The 25478-nt window shown below is 45.3% G+C and overlaps 1 protein-coding gene across 3 annotated transcripts in view; it reads left to right on the plus strand.

The window, feature by feature from the left end:
* Positions 1 to 25478, plus strand: part of PYGB (glycogen phosphorylase B) — a 43606-nt gene that overhangs the window by 17160 nt on the left and 968 nt on the right. Inside the window, exons 2-21 of one of the 3 annotated variants that reach the window (XM_082217470.1) lie at positions 166 to 267; positions 1577 to 1655; positions 1891 to 1994; positions 2518 to 2649; positions 6371 to 6482; positions 7695 to 7777; positions 8039 to 8182; positions 8388 to 8480; positions 10102 to 10248; positions 11409 to 11572; positions 12016 to 12130; positions 12587 to 12688; positions 13187 to 13334; positions 15167 to 15225; positions 15895 to 16036; positions 16661 to 16868; positions 18061 to 18195; positions 19092 to 19158; positions 20361 to 22770; positions 22821 to 25451. In XM_082217470.1, the coding sequence (XP_082073596.1) occupies positions 166 to 267; positions 1577 to 1655; positions 1891 to 1994; positions 2518 to 2649; positions 6371 to 6482; positions 7695 to 7777; positions 8039 to 8182; positions 8388 to 8480; positions 10102 to 10248; positions 11409 to 11572; positions 12016 to 12130; positions 12587 to 12688; positions 13187 to 13334; positions 15167 to 15225; positions 15895 to 16036; positions 16661 to 16868; positions 18061 to 18195; positions 19092 to 19158; positions 20361 to 20513 (2289 nt within the window). In that variant the 3' untranslated portion in view covers positions 20514 to 22770; positions 22821 to 25451. Of the gene's footprint in view, positions 1 to 165; positions 268 to 1294; positions 1434 to 1576; positions 1656 to 1890; positions 1995 to 2517; positions 2650 to 6370; positions 6483 to 7694; positions 7778 to 8038; positions 8183 to 8387; positions 8481 to 10101; positions 10249 to 11408; positions 11573 to 12015; positions 12131 to 12586; positions 12689 to 13186; positions 13335 to 15166; positions 15226 to 15894; positions 16037 to 16660; positions 16869 to 18060; positions 18196 to 19091; positions 19159 to 20360; positions 25452 to 25478 lie in introns of those variants that run through there. The other 2 variants (XM_082217469.1, XM_082217471.1) reach the window with 2 other exon arrangements.

Below are 25478 nucleotides of genomic sequence, written 5' to 3' on the forward strand. Positions count from 1 at the left end.
TTTATATTTGGTGTTAGCCGCCCTGAGCCCGGTCTTGGCTGAGGAGGGCGGGGTATTAAAAATAAATAAATTTATTATTATTATTATCGAGGAGGAGAACTATGTTTGCTGGTGTGAGCTTGGTAAAATATAAAATCCAGCTTTTCTTTCTCACTTCTTTCCTAGCGCATTTACTACCTGTCTTTGGAATTCTACATGGGACGGACCCTTCAGAACACAATGGTGAACTTGGGTCTGCAGAATGGCTGCGATGAAGCCATTTACCAGGTATGTTCATTCCTCCTTTAGGGGCTGATGCTTTTTGTGGATTCATCATCTGTCCTTTTTCTGATGCAAAAATTGTGGCACTCTGCCTAGGGGAATCTCACGTTGCAGCAGGGTCAATTTAGTCTGAAAGCTTTCAGATTCTGAGAAAAACTAGGCAATGGAACAAGTTGCTAATGGGAGCCGTGGAATCGCCACTGGCAATCACATCCGTTAGATCAGTGTTTCCCAAACTTGGATCTTTTTTTTTTTAGGACTACAATTCCCATCATCCTTTACCACTGGTCTTACTAGCTAGGGATGATGATAGTTGTAGTCCAAAAACAGCTGGCTGGTAAACTAGCCTAAGATTGTGGTTTCAGAGTCTGTTTTTATAGTCATTTGCAAACCATGGTTGGCCAGATGGTATTGGTTCAGACATCACAATGAACTGTGGTTCTGCTGTGTAAACCATGGTTGGCTTTACATCCAAACCATCTCACTGTGGAGATGCACCATTTCTCTCCTCCTGCTCCTCCCTTTCTTTGTTTTTAATAAGTCTTTTTCTTCCAAAATACGCTGAATCTATTCTTTTTTGGCACCTGGGCCCAAACTACAATAATAGCCCATTAATTTTTACGGCTTAAGTTTCGCTCTTGGCCCCATGGCATTTCTCTGAATGTTTATTGCTAAAAGGAGCATGACTCAAGGATTCCATTCCTTTTGGCAGAGCTACCAATGTGTTTTGTCCCCTGGGCAGTTACCTTATTATCAGAGTCTGGAATAGGATGAAAGCTTTGGAGGGAGTGTGGAAGAGCGGGAGAGAGAGAGAGACTTGCTTTGCTTGGACAACTACCAAGTCAGTTGGCTTTGAAGCTCAGATTTATCGCTGATCGGAACTCCTGACGTTTCTGTTTTCAGTTAAAACCAACGGCAGTGGGTTCCGATTCTGATCAGAGAAGCTATGGGAGCTGGGTTAGCGCACGCACGCGCGCGCGCACACACACACACAGACACTTCCCAAATCAGAATTGCTCCTGAAGCCACAGTTCTCCTTGTTGGGGAATGAGGTGGGTGAAATGCACGTATAAAAACAAGTTTCAAGTCCAGAGGCACATGTTGGCAAGAGTGATGGAGATAAACCATTGATTCTCCAGCCATGGGTGGCTACCACTGACAAAGATGTAGAGGTAACAACGGAACTGAATGGAGACCCCATTATCCATTCCCCCAGCCGTTGATTGGATACTTTCTTCCCACCAACCTTACTCAGAAGTAAGTCCTATTGAATTCAATAGAGTGTTTTCATTGCTGTTTCTGCTTTTCACAATAGCTTGGGTTGGACTTGGAAGAACTGGAGGAGATTGAGGAAGACGCTGGCCTGGGCAATGGAGGACTGGGACGTCTGGCAGGTGAGCCCGTTCTAGGTGGGCCTGGGAATGCCTCGCTGTCCTACAGTGTGGTGTAGTGGTTAGAATGTTGGACTGAGTTCAAATCCCTGCGTAGCTAATAATAATAATAATAATAATAATAATAATAATAATAATGTCTTAAACATGAGTCCCAGTGGATGGCGTTGGTAGAGTGGCTTTCCTGGACATTTGCTTCTGCCTACTAATGAAATATTTTGGGCCCTTCCTCTTTTAGCTTGCTTTCTGGACTCCATGGCAACACTGGGGCTCGCAGCCTACGGTTACGGAATCCGCTACGAATTTGGCATTTTCAACCAGAAAATCGTCAATGGCTGGCAGGTGCGTTGGTGAGAGAATTTTCGTTCCTTTTGGGCCGCTGCTGTTGTCTCCATCGTTCCTAGAGATCACCACGCTTGGGAGGGCGGAAGATGCTTTATCGCTTAGGGTGAGGCCTACCCAAACGTTTTGAGAGGGAGAGAAAATAGGTGTCTGTGTTCCGGCCCTTCCTGAGGAGGGCTCTTGTGGCACAAGCATCAAGGACGTTTTGGAAGGGACGCTGCAGGTGTGGGAGAGTACAAAATCAGCCAATAACGGTGAAGGAGTGGAAGAGGCTGTACCCATACAGAGATCAAAGGCAGTCGACTGGGTAGATCACAGATAAATATAGACAGCGGCTTTATACCTTTGGTTCTTTTAACTGAGATCCTTTGTTGCTGAATATACAGGACTCGAACCTGGGACCTTCTGCACGCAAAGCCTGTGCTCTTCCACTGAGCTATGAGTCTACCAGATGTAAAGTGCGTTGCTGATCAAATGACCTGCAATGAAAGCAAGTTTCACATCCCATTTCTCCTTCTTTCAGGTGGAAGAAGCTGACGATTGGCTGCGTTATGGCAACCCTTGGGAAAAAGCCCGCCCAGAGTACATGCTTCCTGTACACTTCTATGGCCGGGTGGACCACACTCCGGAGGGTGTGAAATGGGTCGATACTCAGGTACAGCCATAGAAACCTACCTGTGGGGATGCCACAAATAATATTATAATAATTTATGTCTTGTGCTTTGCCCATCTGACTGGGTTGTCCCAGCCACTCTAGGCAGCTTGCAACAGAATAATACAGGATACAGGGTAACATCAGACATTAAAAGCGTCACGATACAGTGCTGCAGAAGGTCATATGACTGTTTGACATCTGATGGGAGAGTGTTCCACCTGGGGGAGCCATTACCGAGAAAGCCCTGTTTCCCTGTAACTTCACTTCTTGCAGTGAGGGAACCGCCAGAAGGCCCTTGGAAGTGGACCTCAGTGTCTGAACGATGAGGGAGATGGGTGTGCGTCCGTGATGAAGTGGAGGTGTCAGGTTTGGAGACGTTGACTGTTGTAGCAAATATTTATACAGCTTTCCTCACTGCAGTGTATTGCAGTCATAATAATAAGGCTTTCCTCCCTATGAGAGGAAGCTTGATGGGGTGATGAAATAAGTAAATACAGTGGTACCTTGGGTTTAGTACTTACCGTATTTTTCGCTCTGTAACACGCACCCGACCATAACACGTACGTAGTTTTTAGAGGAGGAAAATCCGTAGGCATGCCACCCGTAGGCATTTCCTCCATTAACACGCACAGACATTTCCCATTACTTTCTAGGAGGAAAAAAGTGAGTGTTATGGTGCAAAAAATATGGTAATTTGTTCCAGAGGTCCGTTCTTAACCTGAAACTGTTCTTAACCTGAAGCACCACTTTAGCTAATGGGGCCTCCTGCTTTTGCCGCGCCACCGGAGCAAGATTTCTGTTCTTATCCTGAAGCAAAGTTCTTAACCTGAAGCACTATTTCTGGGTTAGCGGAGTCTGTAACCTGAAGCATATGTAACCTGAAGCGTATGTAACCCGAGGTACCACTGTAAATTCGTAAATAAAAGATTAGAAACAAAAGGGTTCAAATGGCAAGTTCTCAGGTACGATGAGCTCTTCTACAGGAAACGGGGAAACGAATAGGACGCACAAATAGTACACGCCTGCCTCGCTCAACCAGGGGCTGATGGGAATTGTAGTCCAAGACTTCTGGAGGGCAGCCCCGAAGTACATTTGCACTCGTCTGCCATTGAAGTCTCACATTTTTCTTTTGAAAGAGCCCTAATTAGGCCTGGTGCCTGACTCACTGAACAACAGCATGTGATGGAGGAGAAAGGAAATACATTGCGTGGGGAGAAAGAAACAGGGGGCTTGATCCACCAAGAATTTCTTCTGTCGGTGCTCCACTGGTAATAAACGGGAATTGGTTCAAGAACAGCAGAACCTTCAAAGCCCAGAGGCTTAGATAGCTTTCTTCTTTCTTTCTTTCTTTCTTTCTTTCTTTCTTTCTTTCTTTCTTTCTCCCTCCCTCAGTATTTTTCCCCCACACTTCTGATGCCCATACTCAGGCTGGTTTACAACAGTTTAAAAATCACAGTGCCATAAAAATGCATGCAAACTAAATTTATCTGTATTGTTCTGAACATAAGAAACCGAATGTGAGTTGCAATATAGACAGTTTTGGGAATGGAAATAAATAAATAGGATACAACACCAAACTACAATGCATTAAAAAAGAGACAAAGCACCCCATTGCTCCCTGTCCTTACCCCCAACTGAGTGGCAGGCTAGGTATCCTGTGGGACCTTAAAGGCATGAGCTTTTTAAAGCTTAGATCCGATGTATTAATTTCTGTTGCTGCCTTTGCAGGCCATATTTGGGCCTGCTCTGCCAGCTTGCCCTTTCCATGTTTTGATCACTTCCACATACGCAGAGTCTCTGGTGTTCCACATTTGTTGCTTGGAAGCACGTAATTGGTTTAAACAGCGGCATTCCTCTGGGAAGTTGGCTAGGCCAGCTATTATTCTTTGGTAGAGAGAGGCTCAATAATAATGCCAGCTTCTGGCTGTTTTGGAGGATATACAGTGGATGCTCGGGTTGCGAACGTGATCCATGCGGAGGCACGTTCGCAACCCGCAGCGCCACGTATGCACACACGCGGGTCGCGATTCGGCACTTCTGCGCATGCATAAAGCGCAATTTAGAGCTTATGCGCAAGCGCTGAAACCCGGAAGTAACCCGTTCTGGTACTTCCGGGTTCGGCACAGTGCGCAACCCAAAAACACACAACCTGAAGGGTCGGTAATCGAGATATGACTGTATAGCCCTGGATTGTGAATTTTCTGTAGCTATTGGAGTTGTACAGGCATAGGCAAACTCGGCCCTCCAGGTGTTTTGGGACTGCAACTCCCATCACCCCTAGCTAACAGGACCAGTGGTCAGGGATGATGGGGGTTGTAGTCCCAAAACATCTGGAGGGCCGAGTTTGCCTATGCCTGCAGTAGTACATAGGTGATTGACCCACCTGCCATTTACCGATGTCATTGTGATGTCTGATGATTGAGAGTTGCATTGCCGTACATACCTGCCAATGCCTGATGCACAGCACTTTCCCAACGGCCCACAGGGTGCCGAGTGCGAGGGGCTTTGCTGCTCCTGCAACCCCAAGTGGATTGCCTTGAAACCTCTTCTGAAACAGAGGGGCACTCTCATTGGAAATGCCTTGCTGCCATTGTCGGAAGGGGCTTTCTCCCCACACACCAGCTGATTGACAAGGGGAACACACTTTGCTCCAGCAAAGGAACATTTGGCAGCTCATTTCAAGCTCCCAGTTGTTGCTTGGTAACCATGCCAGTACCCGCCCCATCCCAGGTGTCACATATCACATCAGGTGGGTGCAGTTTAGGGAAAACAGCCTCCCGAGCCAAATGGGGAGGCCTGGTGGGCTCAGCCTTTGCCCGCAGACTATTGGGTGTAATCTTCGACACCTCCCTTTCCATGGAGGCGCAGATTGCAGCTATAACAAAGGCGGCATTTTTTCATCTCCGCCAAGCTAAGCAGTTGGCTCCTTACCTCTCTCGCCCTGACCTAGCCACTGTGATCCACGCGACGGTGACCTCCAGGCTGGATTATTGTAACTCACTCTATGTGGGGCTGCCCTTGAGACTGACCCAGAAACTCCAGCGGGTGCAGAATGCCGCGGCGAGACTCCTTACTGGTCCCTCGCATTCACCCGGTGCTATACCAGCTGCACTGGCTCCTGGTGGAGTACAGGATCAGATTTAAGGTGCTGGTTTTAATCTTTAAAGCCCTATACGGCCTAGGACCCTCGTACCTACGGGACCGCCTCTCCTGGTATGTCCCACGGAGGACCTTACGTCTTCAAATAAAAACACCTTGGAGGTCCCGGGCCATGGGAGGTTAGGCTGGCCTCAGCCAGAGCCAGGGCTTTTTCGGCCGTGGCTCCGATATGGTGGAACACTCTGTCACAAGAGACTAGGGCCCTGCGGGACTTGACATCTTTCCGCAGGGCCTGCAAGACAGAGCTGTTCCACCAGGCCTTTGACCAGGGCACAGCCTGGCAATCCTCACAGAACTCTAGCCCAATGGTTGCCATTAATCTGATTTGAACTGATTTTATAATGAAATGATTTTAGAATGTTGCATCATTTTACTATTGTTAGCCGCTCTGAGCCCGGCTTCGGCTGGGGAGGACAGGATATAAATAATTTTTTATTTTATTTTATTTTATTTTATTTTTACCCCCAGTTCCGCTCTAGGTTGTGCCAAACATGCTTTTTGCAAAAGACCTGATGTCTTCTGCTTTATCTCACCTTCACCGAATCCCTTCTCCTTAAACTAGGTTGTACTTGCCATGCCTTACGATACGCCTGTTCCAGGATACAGGAACAATACGGTGAACACCATGAGGCTGTGGTCAGCCAAGGCACCCAACGATTTCAATCTTGAAGAGTGTAAGTGCCATCTCGTTCTCTTTTTCTTTTTGGAAAGTGTTGGTCACATGTTGCGATGAGGAGTTCCCCCCTTTTCGTCATGTTGTGGGGTTTTGTGGGGTCTGGTTTAAGGAGCTGGGTGACATTGCTTCTTGCTTACCTACAGCCAGGCATTTTCAGGAAAGTAAGGAGTGCAAGCCAAACAAACAAAGCTATCAGCTTGGATAGCTCAGTGGGTTAGAGCGTGGTGCTGATAAGGCCAAGGTTGCAAGTTCGATCCTCCTAAGGGACAGCTGCATATTCCCGCATTGCAGGGGTTGGATTAGTTCCTCAGGGTCCCTTCCAATTCTACAATTCTGTGCCTCAAGTATTATTTAATTTATAGCACAAACCTATAACATGTCCACCAATCAGGAACTCCCACTGAGTTTAAATGGGGCTTGCGCCTAGATAAGTGGGTACTGTATAGGATTGCAGCCTTAGTGGCCCTTCTTTGGGCCAAACTGCGCTTAACATAAAACATGTCATCCCATTTAACTTGGGGGTTTGGTTCTTTTCTGGGAACACAGGAAGCTGCCTTAGACCATGGCAGTTCATTGGTCTACCCAGCTCAGTACTGTCTACACTGGCAGGCAGCAGGATTTTACAAAGGAGCCTTTCCCAGCCCTACCTGGAGACACTGGGGATTGAGTCTGGTATCTTCTGCATGCAAAGCAGATGCTAAACCACCAAGCCATGGCCCTTCTTCCGTTAAATTAGGGTTGGCATATATCTGGATTTCCCCAGACATATCCGGAATACAGTGTCCAGGTGGAAATCGGGGGAAATGTCCGGGAAAATCTGGACATATGGCTGCAGTGCTGCTTTTTTCTGTTTTCCCATAAAAATAGCTCAAAAATGGTATTTTGTTTAGGCAATTTTGCCCCAAAAACTTAACACCTTTGCCAAAATAAACCCAACAACTTTGTCTGGATTTTCAGTTTGAAATATGGCAACCCTAGTTAAATAGCAACTGGGGGGGTGCATCTGGATTGGGTTCAAGACAGCAGGATCTAACCCTTCCTTCCTGCACCATAGCACAGACAAAATCCCCACCCCATTGCTATTTGCTGGGAAAATAGGGCTGCTGCTGATGCCATGGGACTTTTATCAGGAAAATATGCAATTATTCTAGAGTTTTGCATTTTATGTGGTGGGCTGCTCCGCTGAGATGCGTTCCTTCTCTCCACCTAGTTAATGTCGGTGATTATATCCAGGCTGTGCTGGATAGAAACCTGGCAGAAAACATCTCCAGAGTGTTGTACCCAAATGATAACGTAAGTGGCTCTTCTGTGTTGCATTAAAATCTCTCCTGGTTAACTGCGAGCTGATTAGAATTTGTTTTTATATCTCCTGCGTTGACCATGGTTCGCCTTAGCATGGCAGAGAAACAGAGCACAAAACAACCATGGCAACCGCCACATCACCAACTATTCTTACCATTTTTGCGCTGGATATCATTATTATTATTATTACTATAGCAGGCTTGTCAGCAGTGGCTGCAGGAGTGACGATTCTTCTCTCTCTGCCTTCCAAAGTTCTTTGAAGGGAAAGAGCTGCGTTTGAAGCAAGAGTACTTTGTGGTCGCCGCCACTCTCCAGGATATCATACGGCGATTCAAGTCCTCCAAATTCGGGTGCCGCGACCCCGTGAGAACCTGCTTCGAGACCTTCCCTGACAAGGTGAATATTTAAAAACGAGGGCCGAGACATAACTGCAGCTTTCGTTCCAAAGGACACCTTAGGTTTTTGTCTTTGGGATGGGTGGAGGAGCACTCGACATTTCACAGAAATGTTTGAGAAGCTAGGAAGTCCCCAAGCAAGCTTTGGTTGTACTCCCCCCCCCACCCAGTGGAAACAGCTTCAACTTTAGATGTCCATTTTACAGGTTGCCATCCAGCTGAATGACACCCACCCTGCCCTCTCTATTCCTGAGCTCATGAGGATCTTTGTTGATGTGGAAAAAATGGACTGGGATAAGGTAAGAGGGAAATGGACACAGCCATATTGCATGTGACAGCATGGTTCTCTCCGTGCAAACTGTCCCAAGAGAACTGTGGGATTGTCTGCTGATGAAAGTGACCATGTGGTGATTGATAATACCGTCATTTATCTGTTTTAGGCCCCTAAGTAGTAGCAGTTGCCAGGACATTGCCCCGATATATCGCAATGTTTTGCTGGTGATATATCACGATGTTGAGAACCAGCTATCGGCCAACTCTCACACACGTTGTGATCTGCCAGGTCAAATGTTATGAAACAGTTATCACGATGTGAACTTCCCAAACAGGTTTTGGATGATATATCGATATATCACCCAGCCCTACTGTTGACCAACCACGTCCTCCCTCCGCAGCAACAGAAAAAGGCACCAAATTTTTAAAAGCATACTCTCTTTGGATTCAAAAGAAAAAAACAGGCTGTGTATGTACCGCCGTTTACTCTGGCTCTCATGCGCTCCCACCACTGGTGTTTGAAGCAGAGTACATATGTGTGTTCCTTGTAGTTTCTTGAGAAATACTGCTGTTTGATTACTTTTCCTTCCAACCAGCATCCATCCAATTCAAAAACGGGAGCTGTGGCTAAGCTGAGGTGTGTCTATTTGAGACAGCCATTGCACATGCTCAGATGGCGGCTTTGTTGAATTCAGCATGGGTGGCCCTGCCCAACTGGCCTGCGGTGCTACTTAGGATCTTGTTGAACAGCCAATCCCTGTCCCCTCTCCCCCTAGTGCCAGAAGTCAGTCACTATCCAGGTACATTTAGTGCTTCAACAATGCGATTGCAACTGACAAGCCGCAGATCGGATTTAGCCAGGCCTGCTTAGTGAGCCTAAGAGAGTGTAGCAGCTTGGTTGCTACCAGGATCAGATTCTTTTTCTTTCTTTCTTTTTTTAAGAATTTAAATAAATTTTATTAGTATTTTCCACACAACAACACGTAAAATATCGAAAAATAACAATACACAACACACAAAAACCATTTGAAAAACTAAAAAAGCAACAACTAAAAAAACAAAACAAGTCCATATCTTACAAGTTAACAATATAAACACTAAAAAAACACACAAAACATTGACTTCCACCAATCCCACAGCACCTCCTTTATCTCTCATTGTGTCTTCCTGTTTTCCTTATCATCTCTATCCTAACATCTAGATATAAATCCCTCTTTCCTATCCTTTCACTTCACAAGGTTATTCCAGACTCAGCCAGATTTCTGTCCTCAAACTTTGACTTTTGAGGTATTCATTTAGGCACTCCCATTCTTTTTTTACTTCACTTTTTGGTTTTTCTCTATTTATGCCTGTCAATTTGGCTAATTCTAAGTATTCTGAAAGCTTACATAACCACTCTCCCCTAGTGGGCAACTGATTCCCTTTCCAATACTTAGGCACCAGGATTCTTGCTGCAGACGTTGCATATAAGAAAAATTTAGTTTTGTCTTTTGGAATATCATCATTGAAAATCCCTAAAAGGAATGCCTCTGGCCTTTTACTATATGATATTCTTAGTATTTTCATTATTTCTTCGTGGATCAGATCAGATTCAGTCTGCAGTGCCCTTGTGTTATCTCATCCGTTGTTTTTAATTTTTTGCTCCAGGCCTGGGAAATCACGAAGCGAACTTGCGCGTACACCAACCACACCGTGCTGCCTGAAGCCCTGGAGCGCTGGCCTGTCTCTATGTTCGAGAAACTCCTGCCAAGACACTTGGAGATCATTTATGCTATCAATCAGAAACATCTCGACGTAAGGAGACGGGATAAATGAGGTGGTGGGGAAAGGGGGGTTGGGTTGACTGAGAGGCCTGGAGGCTCAGTCTGTACCTAAGCCACAAGTTGCCCATTGCCAAAGTCAGAAGCTTTATAGAACTTTGTGGAATCCTATTGGCACTTGGCGTCACCTGAGCCCTGCTGAATTAGGAGCTACAATACTGGCCACCTTCAGTGGTGGCACTATGGCAGGTGATGGCTAATTCTTCTACAGTGTTGCCAGCTGCCCAGGAGGTGGTATTGCAGCAGCAGTTCAACGGGGATCAGGTGACAGAAAGGCAAACTGCTATGGTAATGCAGAGCAAGGAAGTTAAAGATTAAAGGGCTCTTTTGCCCTGGTACAACAAAATCGGGTATTCTGCTGTTTGGAAAGTAACGTGGAAATGCCTGCAAAAGTGTAGAGTGTGCAAATAGCTAAACAGATGTAGTATAAACACACCACAACAAAAACAGAAGAAGTGTCCGTTGTTGTAGAAGCAGCCTGCAGACAAATCAGAACAGATGCTCAGTAAAGATTAGACATAGTCTAACCTCCATGTAAGGGACGCGGGTGGTGCTGTGGGTTAAACCACAGAGCCTAGGAAATATCAATCAGAAGGTCGGAGGTTCGAATCCCCGCGACGGGGTGAGCTCCCGTTGTTCGGTCCCTGCTCCTGCCAACCTAGCAGTTCGAAAGCGTATCAAAGTGCAAGTAGATAAATAGGTATCGCTCCGGCGGAAAGGTAAACGGCATTTCCGTGCGCTGCTCTGGATCGCCAGAAGCGGCTTAGTCATGCTGGCCACATGACCCAGAAGCTGTACGCCGGCTCCCTCGGCCAATAAAGCGAGATGAGCACCGCAACCCCAGAGTCAGTCACGACTGGACCTAATGGTCAGGGGTCCCTTTACCTTTTTAAACTCCATGTAAGTGTTGTGTAAGCAAATCAGGATGAGTGCTCAATAAGTAGGTCATCTGGAAGGGCCCAAAGACCTCCAACATACAAGCTGTGGCGGTTTCTAGGGGAGAGGAAGTAAAATGGACTCATGACTTCAATCGTCCAGGAAATTTCTTCACATTTTTTCTGGTGTAAAGGGTTCTATTGTGGGATCTCCTTTAGATCTTGTTGTTAATATCCCCCTCTCCTTGTGTCCTTGCAGAATGTGGCAGCCCTCTTCCCAGGAGACATTGACCGCCTCCGAAGGATGTCCGTGATAGAGGAAGGAGACTGCAAGAGGGTCAATATGGCCAACCTGTGTATCATTGGCTCCCATGCAGTCAACGGAGTGGCCCGGATTCACTCGGAGATTGTAAAGAGCTCTATGTGAGTCCTGCTTCCTTCACTTTTTTGCAACAGGCTGTCAGCTCAGGAGAAGACAGGCCAGGCTGTCAGTGTCTCCCCGGGATCTATGAGCAAAGATAGTTTATTTTCTGCATATGCATCGCTGCAAATCCTTTGCCAAACTTTGATTTTCCGTTTTTTTCTTTTCTGTTTTATGCACCTCTTTCTTTCCATTTGGCCCAGACCCCAGAGATAGCTTATTTTTCTTATTTATATAAATTTATATACCGCCCTATACCACCAGGTTTCAGGGCAGTTCACAGAATAAAATAAAAATATAAAACTAGAAAATACATAATCGTTTTTTGAGCGGTCACATTGCACTGCTTAATGTTTCTGCTCACTGTTACTAACTGGCCCTAAATGACACATGACCCTTCTTCTTCTTCTTCTAATGTCTTGTGATCCATCTTGTGCTTTTTTAGATTCAAAGATTTCTACGAAATGGAGCCGGAGAAGTTTCAGAACAAGACGAACGGCATCACTCCAAGGCGGTGGCTCCTGCTTTGTAACCCGGGACTCTCTGATGTCATTGTGGAGGTGAACTGACTTCAGCCAAGAGGAATTCCATGGAGCAATTACCCCTGTTGCTGGGCCCTCCTCCTCCTCCTCAATGGATCTGTCTTCATTCCATTTTTTCCTTAGATCAGGGCCATTGAACCTCAGACCTAGGGCCTGAATGTGGCTTCCCAGGCTTTGGTTTCTGATGCTTTGGACTCTCTGCAGACCACACCCCACATTTTTGCTTCTGGCCCCACCCACCTTGACATGTGGCCTCTGCAAGGTTACCCAGAAGGAAACGTGGCCCTTTCATCAAAAAGCATCCCCCACCCGTGGGGTTTCTTGGATTTGGGGTGCGCAAGAATTCAGTCGCCACGTCCCTAACTTCATGGTTTTTTGTCCCTGGCAGTTTATAGTTTTTGTAGTGCAGGGAGCGCAGAAGCAAACATAAGCAGGTCTGTCGATTGATGGTTTTCTTTCTTCTTTTCATTACAGAGAATTGGGGAAGATTTTCTAACGGATCTAAGCCAGCTCAAGAAGCTGCTAAGCTTTGTCAATGATGAGGCCTTCATCAGGGATGTCGCCAAAGTTAAACAGGTGGGGATGGCAGCATGTTAGCGAGAAACACTGTGATATGCTGGGCTGCGGTCAGGACAAACCGTATATATTAATTGCTGGTTCTAAACATGTTCCGATGTATTTTAATTACTGTTTTTTTAACTAATTAATTAATTTTTAACTAATTAATTAATTAATTAATTAATTTTTATAATGAATGATTTTAGAATGTTGTTTATGTTGTACTTTTGTACTGTTTTATTGTTGTTAGCCGCCCTGAGCCCGGCTTCGGCTGGGGAGGGCAGGATATAAATAAAATTTATTATTAATTTATTATTATTATTATTAATTTGTTCTTGCAACTTTGTGTTTTCTAATTTTGCTTTAAAATATTGTAAGCTGCCTTACAGCTTGGGTGGAAGGTGGGACATAGATAAGTTATATAATCTAGAATCTCAGCCTAGACCAAACTGTGCAGGTAGAGTCAGACTTAAATGTCCTGGCCACTAACTTCAACCCCAAATTTCCTTTTGCCAGGAGAACAAGCAGAAGTTCTCAGCCTACTTGGAAAAACAGTACAAGGTGAAAATCAACCCTGCCTCTATTTTTGATGTGCACGTCAAAAGAATTCATGAATACAAGAGGCAGCTCCTCAATTGCCTGCATATCATCACACTCTACAACCGTGAGTAGCCTAGCCCAACAAAGCAGCAACTTCAGGGCTACGGAATGCTTTTGGGCAAAAATATGCTTTTGGTCTCCTTCTTTGGAGGTCTTTAAGCAGAGGCTTGACAACCATATGTCAGGAGTGCTCTGATGGTGTTTCCTGCTTGGCAGGGGGTTGGACTCGATGGCCCTTGTGGTCTATTCCAACTCTATGATTCTATGATTCTAATCATAATAACATAGCACCAAATGTACGCAGGAGATGGGAAAACTAGCTTGTTGGGGAGATAGTCTTCTTTATCTAATGTGCGAAGTTTTCTCACATGCAAGGATGCTTTTGCAAGCATTCAGAAATGCAGTCACCCCACCTGCAGATTGAAGAGTAATAATAATAATAATAATAATAATAATAATAATAATAATAATAATAATAATAATTTATTATTTATACCCTGCCCATCTGACTGGGTCTCCCTAGCCACTCTGGGTGGCTTCCAACCAAATATCAAAAACAATACAACGTCAGACGTTAAAAACTTCCCTAAACAGGGCCGCCTTCAGGTGTCTTTTAAAAGTAAAATAGTTGTTTATTGCCTTGACATCTGATGGGAGGGCGTTCCACAGGGCAGGCACCACTACTGAGAAGGCCCTCTGCCTGGTTCCCTGTAGCTTTGCTTCTCGCAGTGAAGGAACAGCCAGAAGCCCCTCGAAACTGGAACTCCAGTTTCCGGGCAGAACAATGGGGGTGGAGACGCTCCTTCGGGTATACTGGACCAAGACCCTTTAGGGCTTTAAAGGTCAGACCAACACTTTGAATTGTGCTCGGAAACATACTGGGAGCCAATGTATGTTCTCAGCGGCCACTCCCAGTCACTAGTCTGGCTGCTTCATTCTGGATAATGCCTTTGAATACTACTTGCTGGGAGTCGTGAATAGGGAGGTGGCTGCTGCATTCATTCTCTGCTCGATGTCAGAGCAGGATGCGTTGCCTGATCCTGCAGGTCTCTTACGTTCTTAATTTTGCCGTGTGTGTAGATTAGGCTTAAGAGCCGTGCCATTTTACTCTACAAGTATCGTCTGTGTGCCTCTCCACCAGCGATACTGCATTGTCTTTGGCTCAGGATCCCAGGGCAATGGGCTTTGCCACGCTGTGAGATTTCAGCCTTCGTAGATGCATGTTTAGGAACTTGATCAGAACCTCATGTAATTAATAGAAAGGGCTGGCAAACATCAGCTAACAGGCCAGAGTGAGAATGTGGATATCTTGCAGGAAGTCATCTGTGTGGTTTGCAGATCATGTGCCAGAATATGACCACAGCTCATCAGCTAGACCACAGCTGATGAGAGCGAGGCGTTTATTTTGCAATGTTCTTATTGAGGCATCGTCCATCTTGCATTTAAAAGCACATATCAAAATAATATTCTGCATAGCAACAGCCTTCGATGGCTGAGTTCCACCATTGCTTTTTTCTTCTTCTTTTTTGCATTGCTTTTTATGAATGTATTTGCTAATCTGAGTGAGAGAAAAGAAAGACGAAAGAGAAAGGAGGGGAAAGGCCACAAATCTCTTAATTAATATAATAGTTTTAACAAAAAGAATTAAGATGAAATAATTATATAAGTTGAAGTAGGTTGGGCGGAGAGGAAACGCAACCTGTAATTTTCTCATTCCAATAATTGATAAAGAGAGACCATCTCTCAATGGGGTTATTGTTTTGTTGTTTTGGTTTACATGTGTTCTATCTTGTATTTTATTCTGTGAACTGCTCTGAGATCTTTTGATGAAGGGCGGTATATAGATTTAATAAATAAATAAATGACACAAATTAATCACCATATTGCTTTTCCCAGGCATCAGAAGAGACCCAAAAAAGTCCTGCGTGCCAAGAACAGTTATGATTGGAGGAAAGGTAAGGGACTTGATAGGTGGCGCTGTGGGTTAAAGCACAGAGCCTAGGACTTGCCGATCAGAAGGTCGGCGGTTCGAATCCCCGCAACGGGGTGAGCGCCCATTGCTCGGTCCCTGCTCCTGCCAACCTAGCAGTTCGAAAGCATGTCAAAGTGCAAGTAGATAAATAGGCACCGCTCTGGCGGGAAGGTAAATGCTGTTTCCGTGCACTGCTCTGGTTCACCAGAAGCGGCTTAGTCACGCTGGCCACATGACCTGGAAGCTGTATGCCAGCTCCCTCGGCCAATAAAGCAAGATGAGCGCCGCAACCCCAGAGTCGGTCATGACTGGACCTAATGGTCAGGGGTCCCTTTACCTTTAAGGGACTTGATGCTCAAGCAAGCTTTCTCCTCAGTAGCTGGGACAGTGTTTCCTAAACTTCAGACAAGCACATGCACACATTCCCTCCCTCGGTTAGCACTGGGAGTGTGTTCCATCTTGCTCCTGCAGGGTTTATTTTTCGAGCGTGTAAACATGAGAACTGCCCTGTTTTCCTGACTTTTAGACAGAGGCTCTGTTATCAGTGAATCTGTACAGCACCCCTCCTGAAGCTGTTTGCCTGATTACACACCCTGTCTCTTTCCCACCAATTCCCTTTTGATCCGCGTGTCTCTTCCCTCTCTACCTCCAGGCCGCCCCCGGCTACCACATGGCAAAAATGATCATCAGACTGATCACGGCCATTGGAGACGTCGTCAATAATGACCCTTACATAGGCGACAGGCTGAAAGTCATCTTCTTGGAGAACTACAGAGTGTCCCTTGCTGAGAAAGGTACAAGGCCTCTGGAGACTTCCCCCCCCCCAAAAAAAAAATTTATTGATTTTCCACATTTATCACAAAATGACATAACAAAACACACACCAAAGAAAAACACACTACAATACAATAAAATTAAACCCAGAGAAATATTATTTCTTCAAATACCTAATTCTCTTAACATTGATAACTGACTTCCTCGAATCCCCTCTAACAGAATTTCATTATATCATCTTTATAACAGTTTTCCAAATTCATATTTCTAATAAAAGGCCTCTGGAGACTTTTGCCTTGGACTTTGGAACCAGGCAACACAGGTGTTGCAGTACTGAGCTACAATCTAGGCCAGGGGTCTGCAACCTTTAAGACAAAAAGAGCCACTTGGACTCGTTTCCGAAGGAAAAAAAACCTGGGAGCCGCAAAACCATTGCGACATTTAAAACAAATATATCTCCAGAGCCGCGATCTGACAGCGGGCGGGAAGGTGACGCCCCGGAGCCGCGGCAAAGGTGTAAAAGAGCCACATGCAGCTCCGGAGCCGTGGGTTGCAGACCCCTGATCTAGGCAAAGGGTGTCTGGGTGTTTTAAGTAGGGGAGAAGCATTTTTTACCAGAATATCTTTTTTTCACTCCGCCCCAGTGATCCCTGCTTCAGATCTGTCTGAGCAGATCTCCACCGCGGGGACTGAGGCTTCAGGAACAGGGAACATGAAATTCATGCTGAACGGAGCCCTCACCATCGGGACCATGGATGGCGCCAATGTAGAAATGGCCGAGGAGGCCGGAGAGGAGAATCTCTTCATCTTTGGCATGCGGGTGGAAGACGTGGAGGCGATGGACAAGAAAGGGTTTGTATGAACAGCCGCGTTAGCCTTGCGTCCTGGAAACAGGCTGTGTAGCAGGGGTGGCTTTCCCTTGACGTCCCTTGGCCTTAGCCTTGCTTCAGCTGCATGAAAACTGCTCAGATTAAATGGAGCAAAGGAGACCTGTTTTGTGAGGTTGATGGGGGGACAGGATCTCAAACCCAGGGAAGGGATGGGGCCCTCCACACTTCTCATGCTCAGGACTCTCCACTGGCCACACCTCCTCCCTAGCCACGCCCTCTTTCTCCAAGCCACACCCCCTTGGTGGTCATCCTTTACACACACACCCTGGGTGTGGTTTTACCTGGCTGGAATTCTGGTTGTTGTGCTCCTTGATTGACTAAATGGAGAATAAAGAGGGGCCTGCGAGTGTGTAGGAACCAAAGACAACATTTACATTTGCCTCCAGCCCTGTCTGCTTGTGGCAAGTGGTCCCTACCAGGTTATACAGCCCTTGTTGGGGAAGGGCTGGGGGGGAATCTTGGTTACCCCTTTTCTAAATCATTGCCACAAGATGTTTGCTCTGGTGATAGCAAGAGGACACACCATTCCAAAAAGAAATAGATTTTAAAAGTGTTGGTGTGGGAGAAGTTCTTCAAATACTACAGCAACTTACAAAAACACATAAGTGTCATGAGCACAGTACATAAGTCTATCGATCTGCTTGTGGGTTGCTTTGGACTAATTAACTCTACATAACTTGTACTAGATCTAATAATGGCAGACCGCTTGCTAATAATTAGCCGAGCCTATGCCCGTTAATTTGACTTGGTGTCATCATGGACAATCGCTTCGAAATCAAGTCCAGTTCGTCAGTCATTTGGACTTGGGCCAGCCCTGTCATTAGGCGAGTGAGGCAGCCACCTCAGTCGGCAAATGCTTAGTGGTGGCAGGATGTTGGAGGGGAGCTGCGTGTGCCATGTGGCTTACCTTCTGCCCCTCAAACTACCCTTACGCTGCCCTCAGGTGTGGTGGAAGAGCCCGTCCCATCAACAGTGTTGACGCAAGGTCCAGCTGCCAGAATGTCATTTACCTCAGGTGGTAAAATGTCTTGGGCCGGCCCTCTTTGGATCACTTTAGTACAGGGCTGTTAACTCCTTTGAGTGGAGCATATAAAGCAACGTGTTCTGCAAGCGGTGACGAGGAGGCCAAACATGTCATTTGTTTCCTCGTTTAGGTACAACGCTAAGGAATACTATGAGAGGATTCCAGAGCTCAAACAAGCTGTTGACCAAATTGGCAACGGCTTCTTCTCACCAGATGATCCCGGGTGCTTCCGAGATATCGTCGACATGCTTATGTATCATGACAGGTGAGAGGCAGCAATCATGCTCTAAACCAGGGTTAAGCAGTGGTATGCGTTTCATGGATAGTAATAATAATAAATTTTTATTTATACCCCACCCTTCCCGGTTCAGGAAACTGGGCTCAGGGCAGCTAACAACAAATTTAAAACACTTAATTGATGCTACAAAAAACAGCATAAAATGCGCTATAAAGCGTAAATAACACTAAACTCAAGAATCAAAAATTAACTTAGGGGGGAAATCCATCCCATAAACATTAGATGATCACCAGGGCTAGCTGGCTAAATTAGTCCCACTTGGGCCAGCAAGGAGACCAGGGGAGAACCCGCTGTGGGATCCCAGAGCGGGCAATCTTCACAAATCAGGGAGGGGGAGGGAAGAAAGGGGAACAAAAGATCAGGCTAAGTTCAAATTGAAAGCCAGGCGGAATAGCTCTGTCTTACAGGCCCTGCGGAAGGAAGTTAAATCCTGGAGGGCCCTGGTCTCATGGGACAGAGCATTCCACTAGGTCAGAGCCATCACTGAGAAGGCCCTGGCCCTGGTGGAGGATAGTCTGACTTCCTTAGGGCCAGGGACCTCTAAACTATGCTTATTCATGGACCTTAAAGTCCTCTGCAGGGCATACCAGATGACATGCCATCCCTGGCTTCACTTTTCTGACAGTCCATGGTGTGGCTTTTCTATGCCTTTGCAGCCACCCAACTGGCTCTGTGTCTCCATATTACGTTACTATCGTCGAGAGGGAAATGGGCAGCTATTTATAATGGCTGACACTCATTTTATGTCAAAGGCGTATACACTTTTGTATATGCCCTGGCCTTTGCAATGGTGAGTATAAGAAAAAGCTGGAGAGAACACGCCTCTGAGGTCGCAATTACTCTCAGACGCTTCTTTGTTTCAGGTTTAAGGTGTTTGCCGATTATGAAGCCTACATCAAAGCTCAAGGTCAAGTGGACAAGCTGTACATGGTAAGACCAACGTTCAAGAAGTTTTGAAGATTCAAAAAATGGGCTTATTTGTGAAATAGATAGAAGATTTATGGCTCTGGTATCCTAGGGTGAACTGAATGGTGGGAAAGGCCCCCCTCTGCTAGATGGGTTTGTAGACTGAAAAGTGCATTTCAGCAGTTTGGGTACCCAAAATGTGAATTTCAGCCAGCAAAACGCTGTCTTCATTCATTCATTCATTCATTCTGTAGCCTACCTTTCTTTACAAAGATGCCTGAGGCAGCTAACCATGTAAAATGAAAAAATATATTAGAAAACCATCTAAACGCAGACAGAAGGGCAGATGATATACAGGTCAAGTAAGCAAGAGATCAATGATTTCTTCGAACAATAGTGAAACATCAATGGGGAAAGTGCCAGATTGTGGGCAGGGAGTTCCATGGCCAGGGTGCTAACACCGAGAAGGCCCTGATAGATTAAAGTAGGTTGGAGAGAGGCTATACAACAGGCCAGAGGAGGAAACAGGCCTTGGCTGCCATATATTCTGCTGCTGTAAGAGTGTTAGGGGCATACGACTATTCTATGGGGTTGTAGATTCCCAATTAAAGGTTAGCTATTATATACAGTGGTACCTCGGGTTAAGTACTTAATTCATTCCGGAGGTCCATTCTTAACCTGAAACTGTTCTTAACCTGAAGCACCACTTTAGCTAATGGGGCCTCCTGCTGCTGCCGCGCTGCCGGAGCACAATTTCTGTTCTCATCCTGAAGCGAAGTTCTTAACCTGAAGCACTATTTCTGGGTTACAGGAGTCTGTAACCTGAAGCGTATGTAACCCGAGGTACCACTGTATATGTATATTATATACATTTTAGGCACATCCATTTGACACACAACTGCCAACGTGCGCATTGTTTTGGCCCTGGGAGGGGATGGAACGTACTTAAGTGCGACTGTTGACACGTGAAATGACACAGAACACAACACCCACAAAAACAGCGTTGTCAGCTGGCAACTCTTAATTTGCGCACATTTGATGCACGCACGACCGCACACGCAGTGCTTGGCACTGAAAGAGGGTGGGGCGGACTTCTGCGCATGACGACCCAGAACATAATCCCTGTGTAAATGGGGGCGGGGGGCTGCCTGTAATTATAGCCTGCATTGTGTCTTTTGTGGTTCCTCTGCTGAAGCTACCAAACTTCCCACTCCTTTCCTTTCTAGAATCCCAGAGAGTGGACTAAAAAGGTAATCAAGAACATTGCATGCTCTGGCAAGTTTTCCAGTGACAGGACAATTACTGAGTACGCCAGAGAGATCTGGGGGGTGGAGCCCTCTGCCGTGAAGATCCCTCCACCCAACATCCCGAGGGAGTAAGTCCGCTGCAAGAGGTGCATGCAAAGGCTCTGCTGCTCTGGCAATTCCTGCTTCCCAATGAATATTCCACAGATGAATTCAAAACGTGCATTTTACCACCCGCTGGGCTTCTCATATATTTATAAAAGGCATGGTGGTTACTTGAAAATGGAGGCAAACTGGTGCTCTGCAGGATTGCAGCCGATAAGCGTTGACCTTGTTGGCAGTGATAAGATTCTGAGCCTAAAGCAGGGAGCTTGAGTGAGGAAGGTGAGATGAGGCCATTCTCTCTTTTAAAACCCCTATTTAACCAATGCAACCTGCATGCATGTTCTGTATTATTGAGACGGTACCCGACTTCCCAGGCCCTTTGGCTCCCATGCCAGGCCACCCTGTTTAGTCAGGAGATGCTTATGTCTGTCTGGGGGGTGGAAACTGCAAAGACAAGAGTTGGGTGCTGTCAAATGACTTACTTTGAACAAACATGTGCTGCCCTCTGTCGGAAGGTTAGGCCGGAACTCTTCAATGACCCCCAAAATAGAGAGATCTATTTCAGAGATCATGTTCTGAAGAAATTCCCATCCTTCCTGTTATTAGACGCCCAAACGGTTGTTATTAAGCTGCTCCAGTTTTAAACTGTCAATTTGCATGTGCTGAACTCAAGTGGGTTTTTTTAATCGAGAAGATCTCTCTCTATATATATATATATCTATATGGAAACTTCAGGCAACACGACACCCAAAGAACACCTGGGGCTTTAAGAAGGATGCTATTTAAGCAGTGCTGAAAGGACTATTGCTGTCATCTAGAGTGCATACCATAGCAACAAGTGAACATGAAGCTACTAGAGAAAACCTGTAGTCCCCTAGATACTTGGCATTCTTCAAAATAATCCTCACCCAAAAAGCCAAGATGCTGTTTTGAGCCTTCAGGTACACCACCATCTGTGGTTTGTAGGCTCCTTTTGGCTTAGTGGGTCATCAGTAGTGCAGCTTTGATACAGAAGTTGCATTTCCTACAGGAGGGGTGGGGAACCTGTGGCCCTCCAGATGTTGGACTGTCAACTCCCATCATCCCTGACCATTGGCCAGGCTGACTGGGGGCTGATAGAAGATGGAGTCCAGCAACATCTGGAGGCCACCATATAGTCCATCCCTGTATTACACTCCAGTGTAGAAGACCACACCTGGCAATACATGCAGCTAGCTTGTTGGAGTCACAGCTCCACTCCCAGTCCTGTGGCCTTCATTCATCGGTTACTGTTTCTGGGTCTCACATTCCTACCTTATTAAAAGAAAACGGCACCTATCGTTTGATTCCTTTTGAGTTTTAATTTCAGACCGTACCATTAGTTTTCCTGGCACCTGAGTCAGCCCTTCGCAGCCTGGGCTGCTAAATAAGTGGCTGCTCATTTCTAAGGGCTGGGGAAATGGTCTGAAAAAGTGGTTTGATTCCAGCTGGGCATGGACTGCCAACTCAACATGCACTTTAATGCAGAATACCAGGACCGGAAATGAATGTATGTTATTATATAAAATTCCAGAACCAGAGGGTTCATTGAAAGTGCTAGTTCCTTTTCCCCCCAGAAATCACCAGTAAATAATTGTATCTAGTTAGTATTAATTTGAAGAAATGCTGAAACACATGCCATATGAAACAACCACCCACATATATTTCCCACTTCTTATAGGGGTCTTAGTGGCCCTACCAAAAAACTTGATTGGCGTTATTAAAGTTGACCATCTCTTTTGATGTGGTAATGCTTAAGCCAATGCAACGAGAATGCTCTGGGTATTGAAAATGAAAATAAATAAATCAAAATGACACTAAATATGTTTTCAAAGCAAATTAAGTCATGTTACAAAAATTGACTGCTGAAAAAATCCATAAAACATAACTTTGTGGAACGAATATCTGAAAAGTAACGCCCTTCATTGTCATTTTCATTTCATGACAATCCGCTGTATTTTCATCTTTAAAAGGTTTGTGTAGTTTTGCCGCAGCTTGTGCAAAGGATCTATATTTCTGTATTTCTGCTGTAAAGTACAACACTTTCTGTTGTGTGGACCACCAATTTGATTCAGTAAGCACCTGTGATAGACATTTAAATCTTGCATGTTTATGCGACATCCAAGTGTATTGTTGGATAAATCCTTCACTACAGCATCTTTGCAGTTAGAGCCTCCCAAAACACAGTCATGGTGGTTTTAGAAAAATGCATAAATGTATCTTTCTGAATCTAGCAGTAGGCATCAATTAATAACCTAAAAGGGAAAGGGTAGGGGTTGGAATATAATGTTTTGACAAATGAATTATTCCACCTTTCAGCACTGCTTGGCAGGTGCTGGGAGTGCAGCCCAGGAAGCTTGCATTTGCTTACCAAGATGGTGCCTTTCAGATGTTGTGGACTACAACTCCCATCATCCCTAGCCATTAGCCATGCTGGCTGGGGATGATGGGAGTTGAGGGAAGGGTGCTTTTTGTTTTGTTTCTACTTATATCCTTTGAACCTTTGACCTACCTATGACCTTGGTAACTATGGGCTAGGGGTGTGGTACCAGAAATAATCACTATATACAAAGATGTTAATGTTTATTGAGTACACAAACCTATGTGGTTACTTTAATATGCTATTGCCTCTTTTAATTGGCATACACTGTCTGACTTGTTGCTGTCACTTAAATAACAACTGCTTATTTTGCGCTACTATTAGTAAACCAAGAGAATGTTGAGGAAGCAGTTACCGTATTTTTCACTCCATAAGACGCACCTGACCATAAGACGCACCTAGTTTTTAGAGGAGGAAAACAAGAAAAAAAATATTCTGATCAAAACAGTAGGTGTATGATTTTTGTGGTTCATGCTGTGGCCACAGACATGTGATTTGACGGTGAGTTTGGGGTAGCCCAATGCAAAAATCCTGAGGATCCATGTGGATCCGTGCTTTGTAACCACGTTTTCGTGCCACTGCGGCCCCACAAAACAGTGGATGCGTGATTTTTTGGTGCAGACTATAGCCATGGACATGCTATGTGATCTGATGGTGAATTTAGGGTGACCCAATGCAAAAATCCTGAGGATCCATGTGCTTTTACCTCCCCCCTCCCAGGCAGCCTCCTTTATCGCTAGTGTCCCTTAGCTCCCTCCTGGTCGCTTGCCGATCAGCTGCTCAGTGGCTTTGTTTCTAAAAAAAAGCACAATCTGCTTTTTGCCCCTGGGCAATTCAGCTCCAGGGACCACGCATTCGCTCCATAAGGCGCACAGACATTTCCCTTTACTTTTTAGGAGGAAAAACGTGTGTCTTATGAAGCACAAAATACAGTAGTTATCCTGTTAAAACCCTTTTGCCAGATTGTCCTTATATTTTACTCCACTCTTATTGAGACTTACCAATGCTGTTAACTGAGGACTTTTGTGGAAGCCCCCAGAGATCTGTTTCTGCGATATTGTCCTGGAATCTTCTTTTGGTTCTTTTACCAGACATTCCAAACTTCCTCTCACTTCTTCTCCCTCACTTGCCCAAGCCAAGATATTCAGCTACCTAAGCAAAACTTTGGCCACCAAGCCACTCTGCCTTCCTTTCAGGTCTGCTTGCTTCTTCCTTGATCATCTGCTGTTGTCTTCTTCTTCTGACTGTCCACCACAGACACCAAGCCCCAACCAACACGGACTGACCCAGACTGACTAGCCCCCAGCCTTATATGCCCCACCCTGTCTAGCCCCCAACCAATCACATGGTCTAACTAAATGTTCTAAACCTGCAACCGCCAATCAGAATAGACATACTCTCTAGCTTTCTTTTGCATACTCAGAGTTCCATCTCCAACTGCTCTTCAGATGTCAGTTAAAGTCCTCCAGTGATAGTTAAACCAACTCTCACCTGACTAAACAGAAGATGTCCCCCCATATTACATTACAAAACAAATTACATTAACAAAACAAATAGACATTATAACAGAAGTTCAAATAAGCAGGATATATTCAAGGGGTCCTGTGAAGGCACCATGTGGGCTAGTCCTGTTAAAGAAACACTTCTTTAATCAGAGAGGGTCAGTCGCAAAGTGCAAGAATTAATTGAAATTAGTCCCATTCTATTAAAGCAGAAAAGTTAATAGTTAAGGTGCTCTCATGCTTGAGTGGACTACAAACTTTAAATGCAGAGTATACTACATAGAATGAACCCAAGGGTATGAATATAAAGTCAAAGAACCAACTAGGTGACACTGTGGAATAAAAACAGCATTTGAGTGCGTAGAGAACAGTAAATTAGCAAAAGATTGAAGACAGGGAAGAAAAGGTGGGGTGGAGAATGGCAAAGGTGAGAATCCTGATTAACCATGCTCTTTTTATAGCCTTCTGACAGAACCATCACAGGCCCCTTTTATAGTTTTCTGCCACCTCTACCCCCCTCCAGATGTTGTTGAACTGCAGTTCCATCAGCCCCAGGGCAAATAAACAAGAACTGTAGTCTATGATATCTGGAGGACACCATAATGGTTGCCACATATCTGGAATGGTGCTACCACATCCTCATCGAACCCTCCAGGTGTACAACAGACTAATTTTGTGAGGTGACAAAGACCTTGCCTAAGGCCACCAGACACAGCTGCCTCTAATTCAAACCCAGCTCTTTCAACTCCAAATGCAGTATTTGGACAAAAAATAGGTTTAAAATAACTGAAGTTCCCTGCTTCGGCTAGGGCTTGCAGAAAGGCCATCCATCGAAAGAGTCCCTACCTTCCTTGCCTTGCAAGTTTGCTCCGTAGGTTCCTATAAGAAGAATGAATGTTGACCCTTCTTAATCATTCCAAGAAATAAAGATGGCTTAACTAAAACAGCAGGAAGCCAGCAAGTTTATAAGCAAACAATAGGAAATGCTTGGCTGTAAAGACATTTCCAAGAGGAGTGGAGAAGTTTGCAGCAACCCAGTGTACACCATCTCTTCATCGATTGATGAAGGTTTAGTATATGTGCTGCCGAAGCGAG

The sequence above is a fragment of the Podarcis vaucheri genome (genome assembly GCF_965113315.1).
Source record: "Podarcis vaucheri genome assembly, chromosome: 3".
Lineage (NCBI taxonomy): Eukaryota > Metazoa > Chordata > Lepidosauria > Squamata > Lacertidae > Podarcis > Podarcis vaucheri.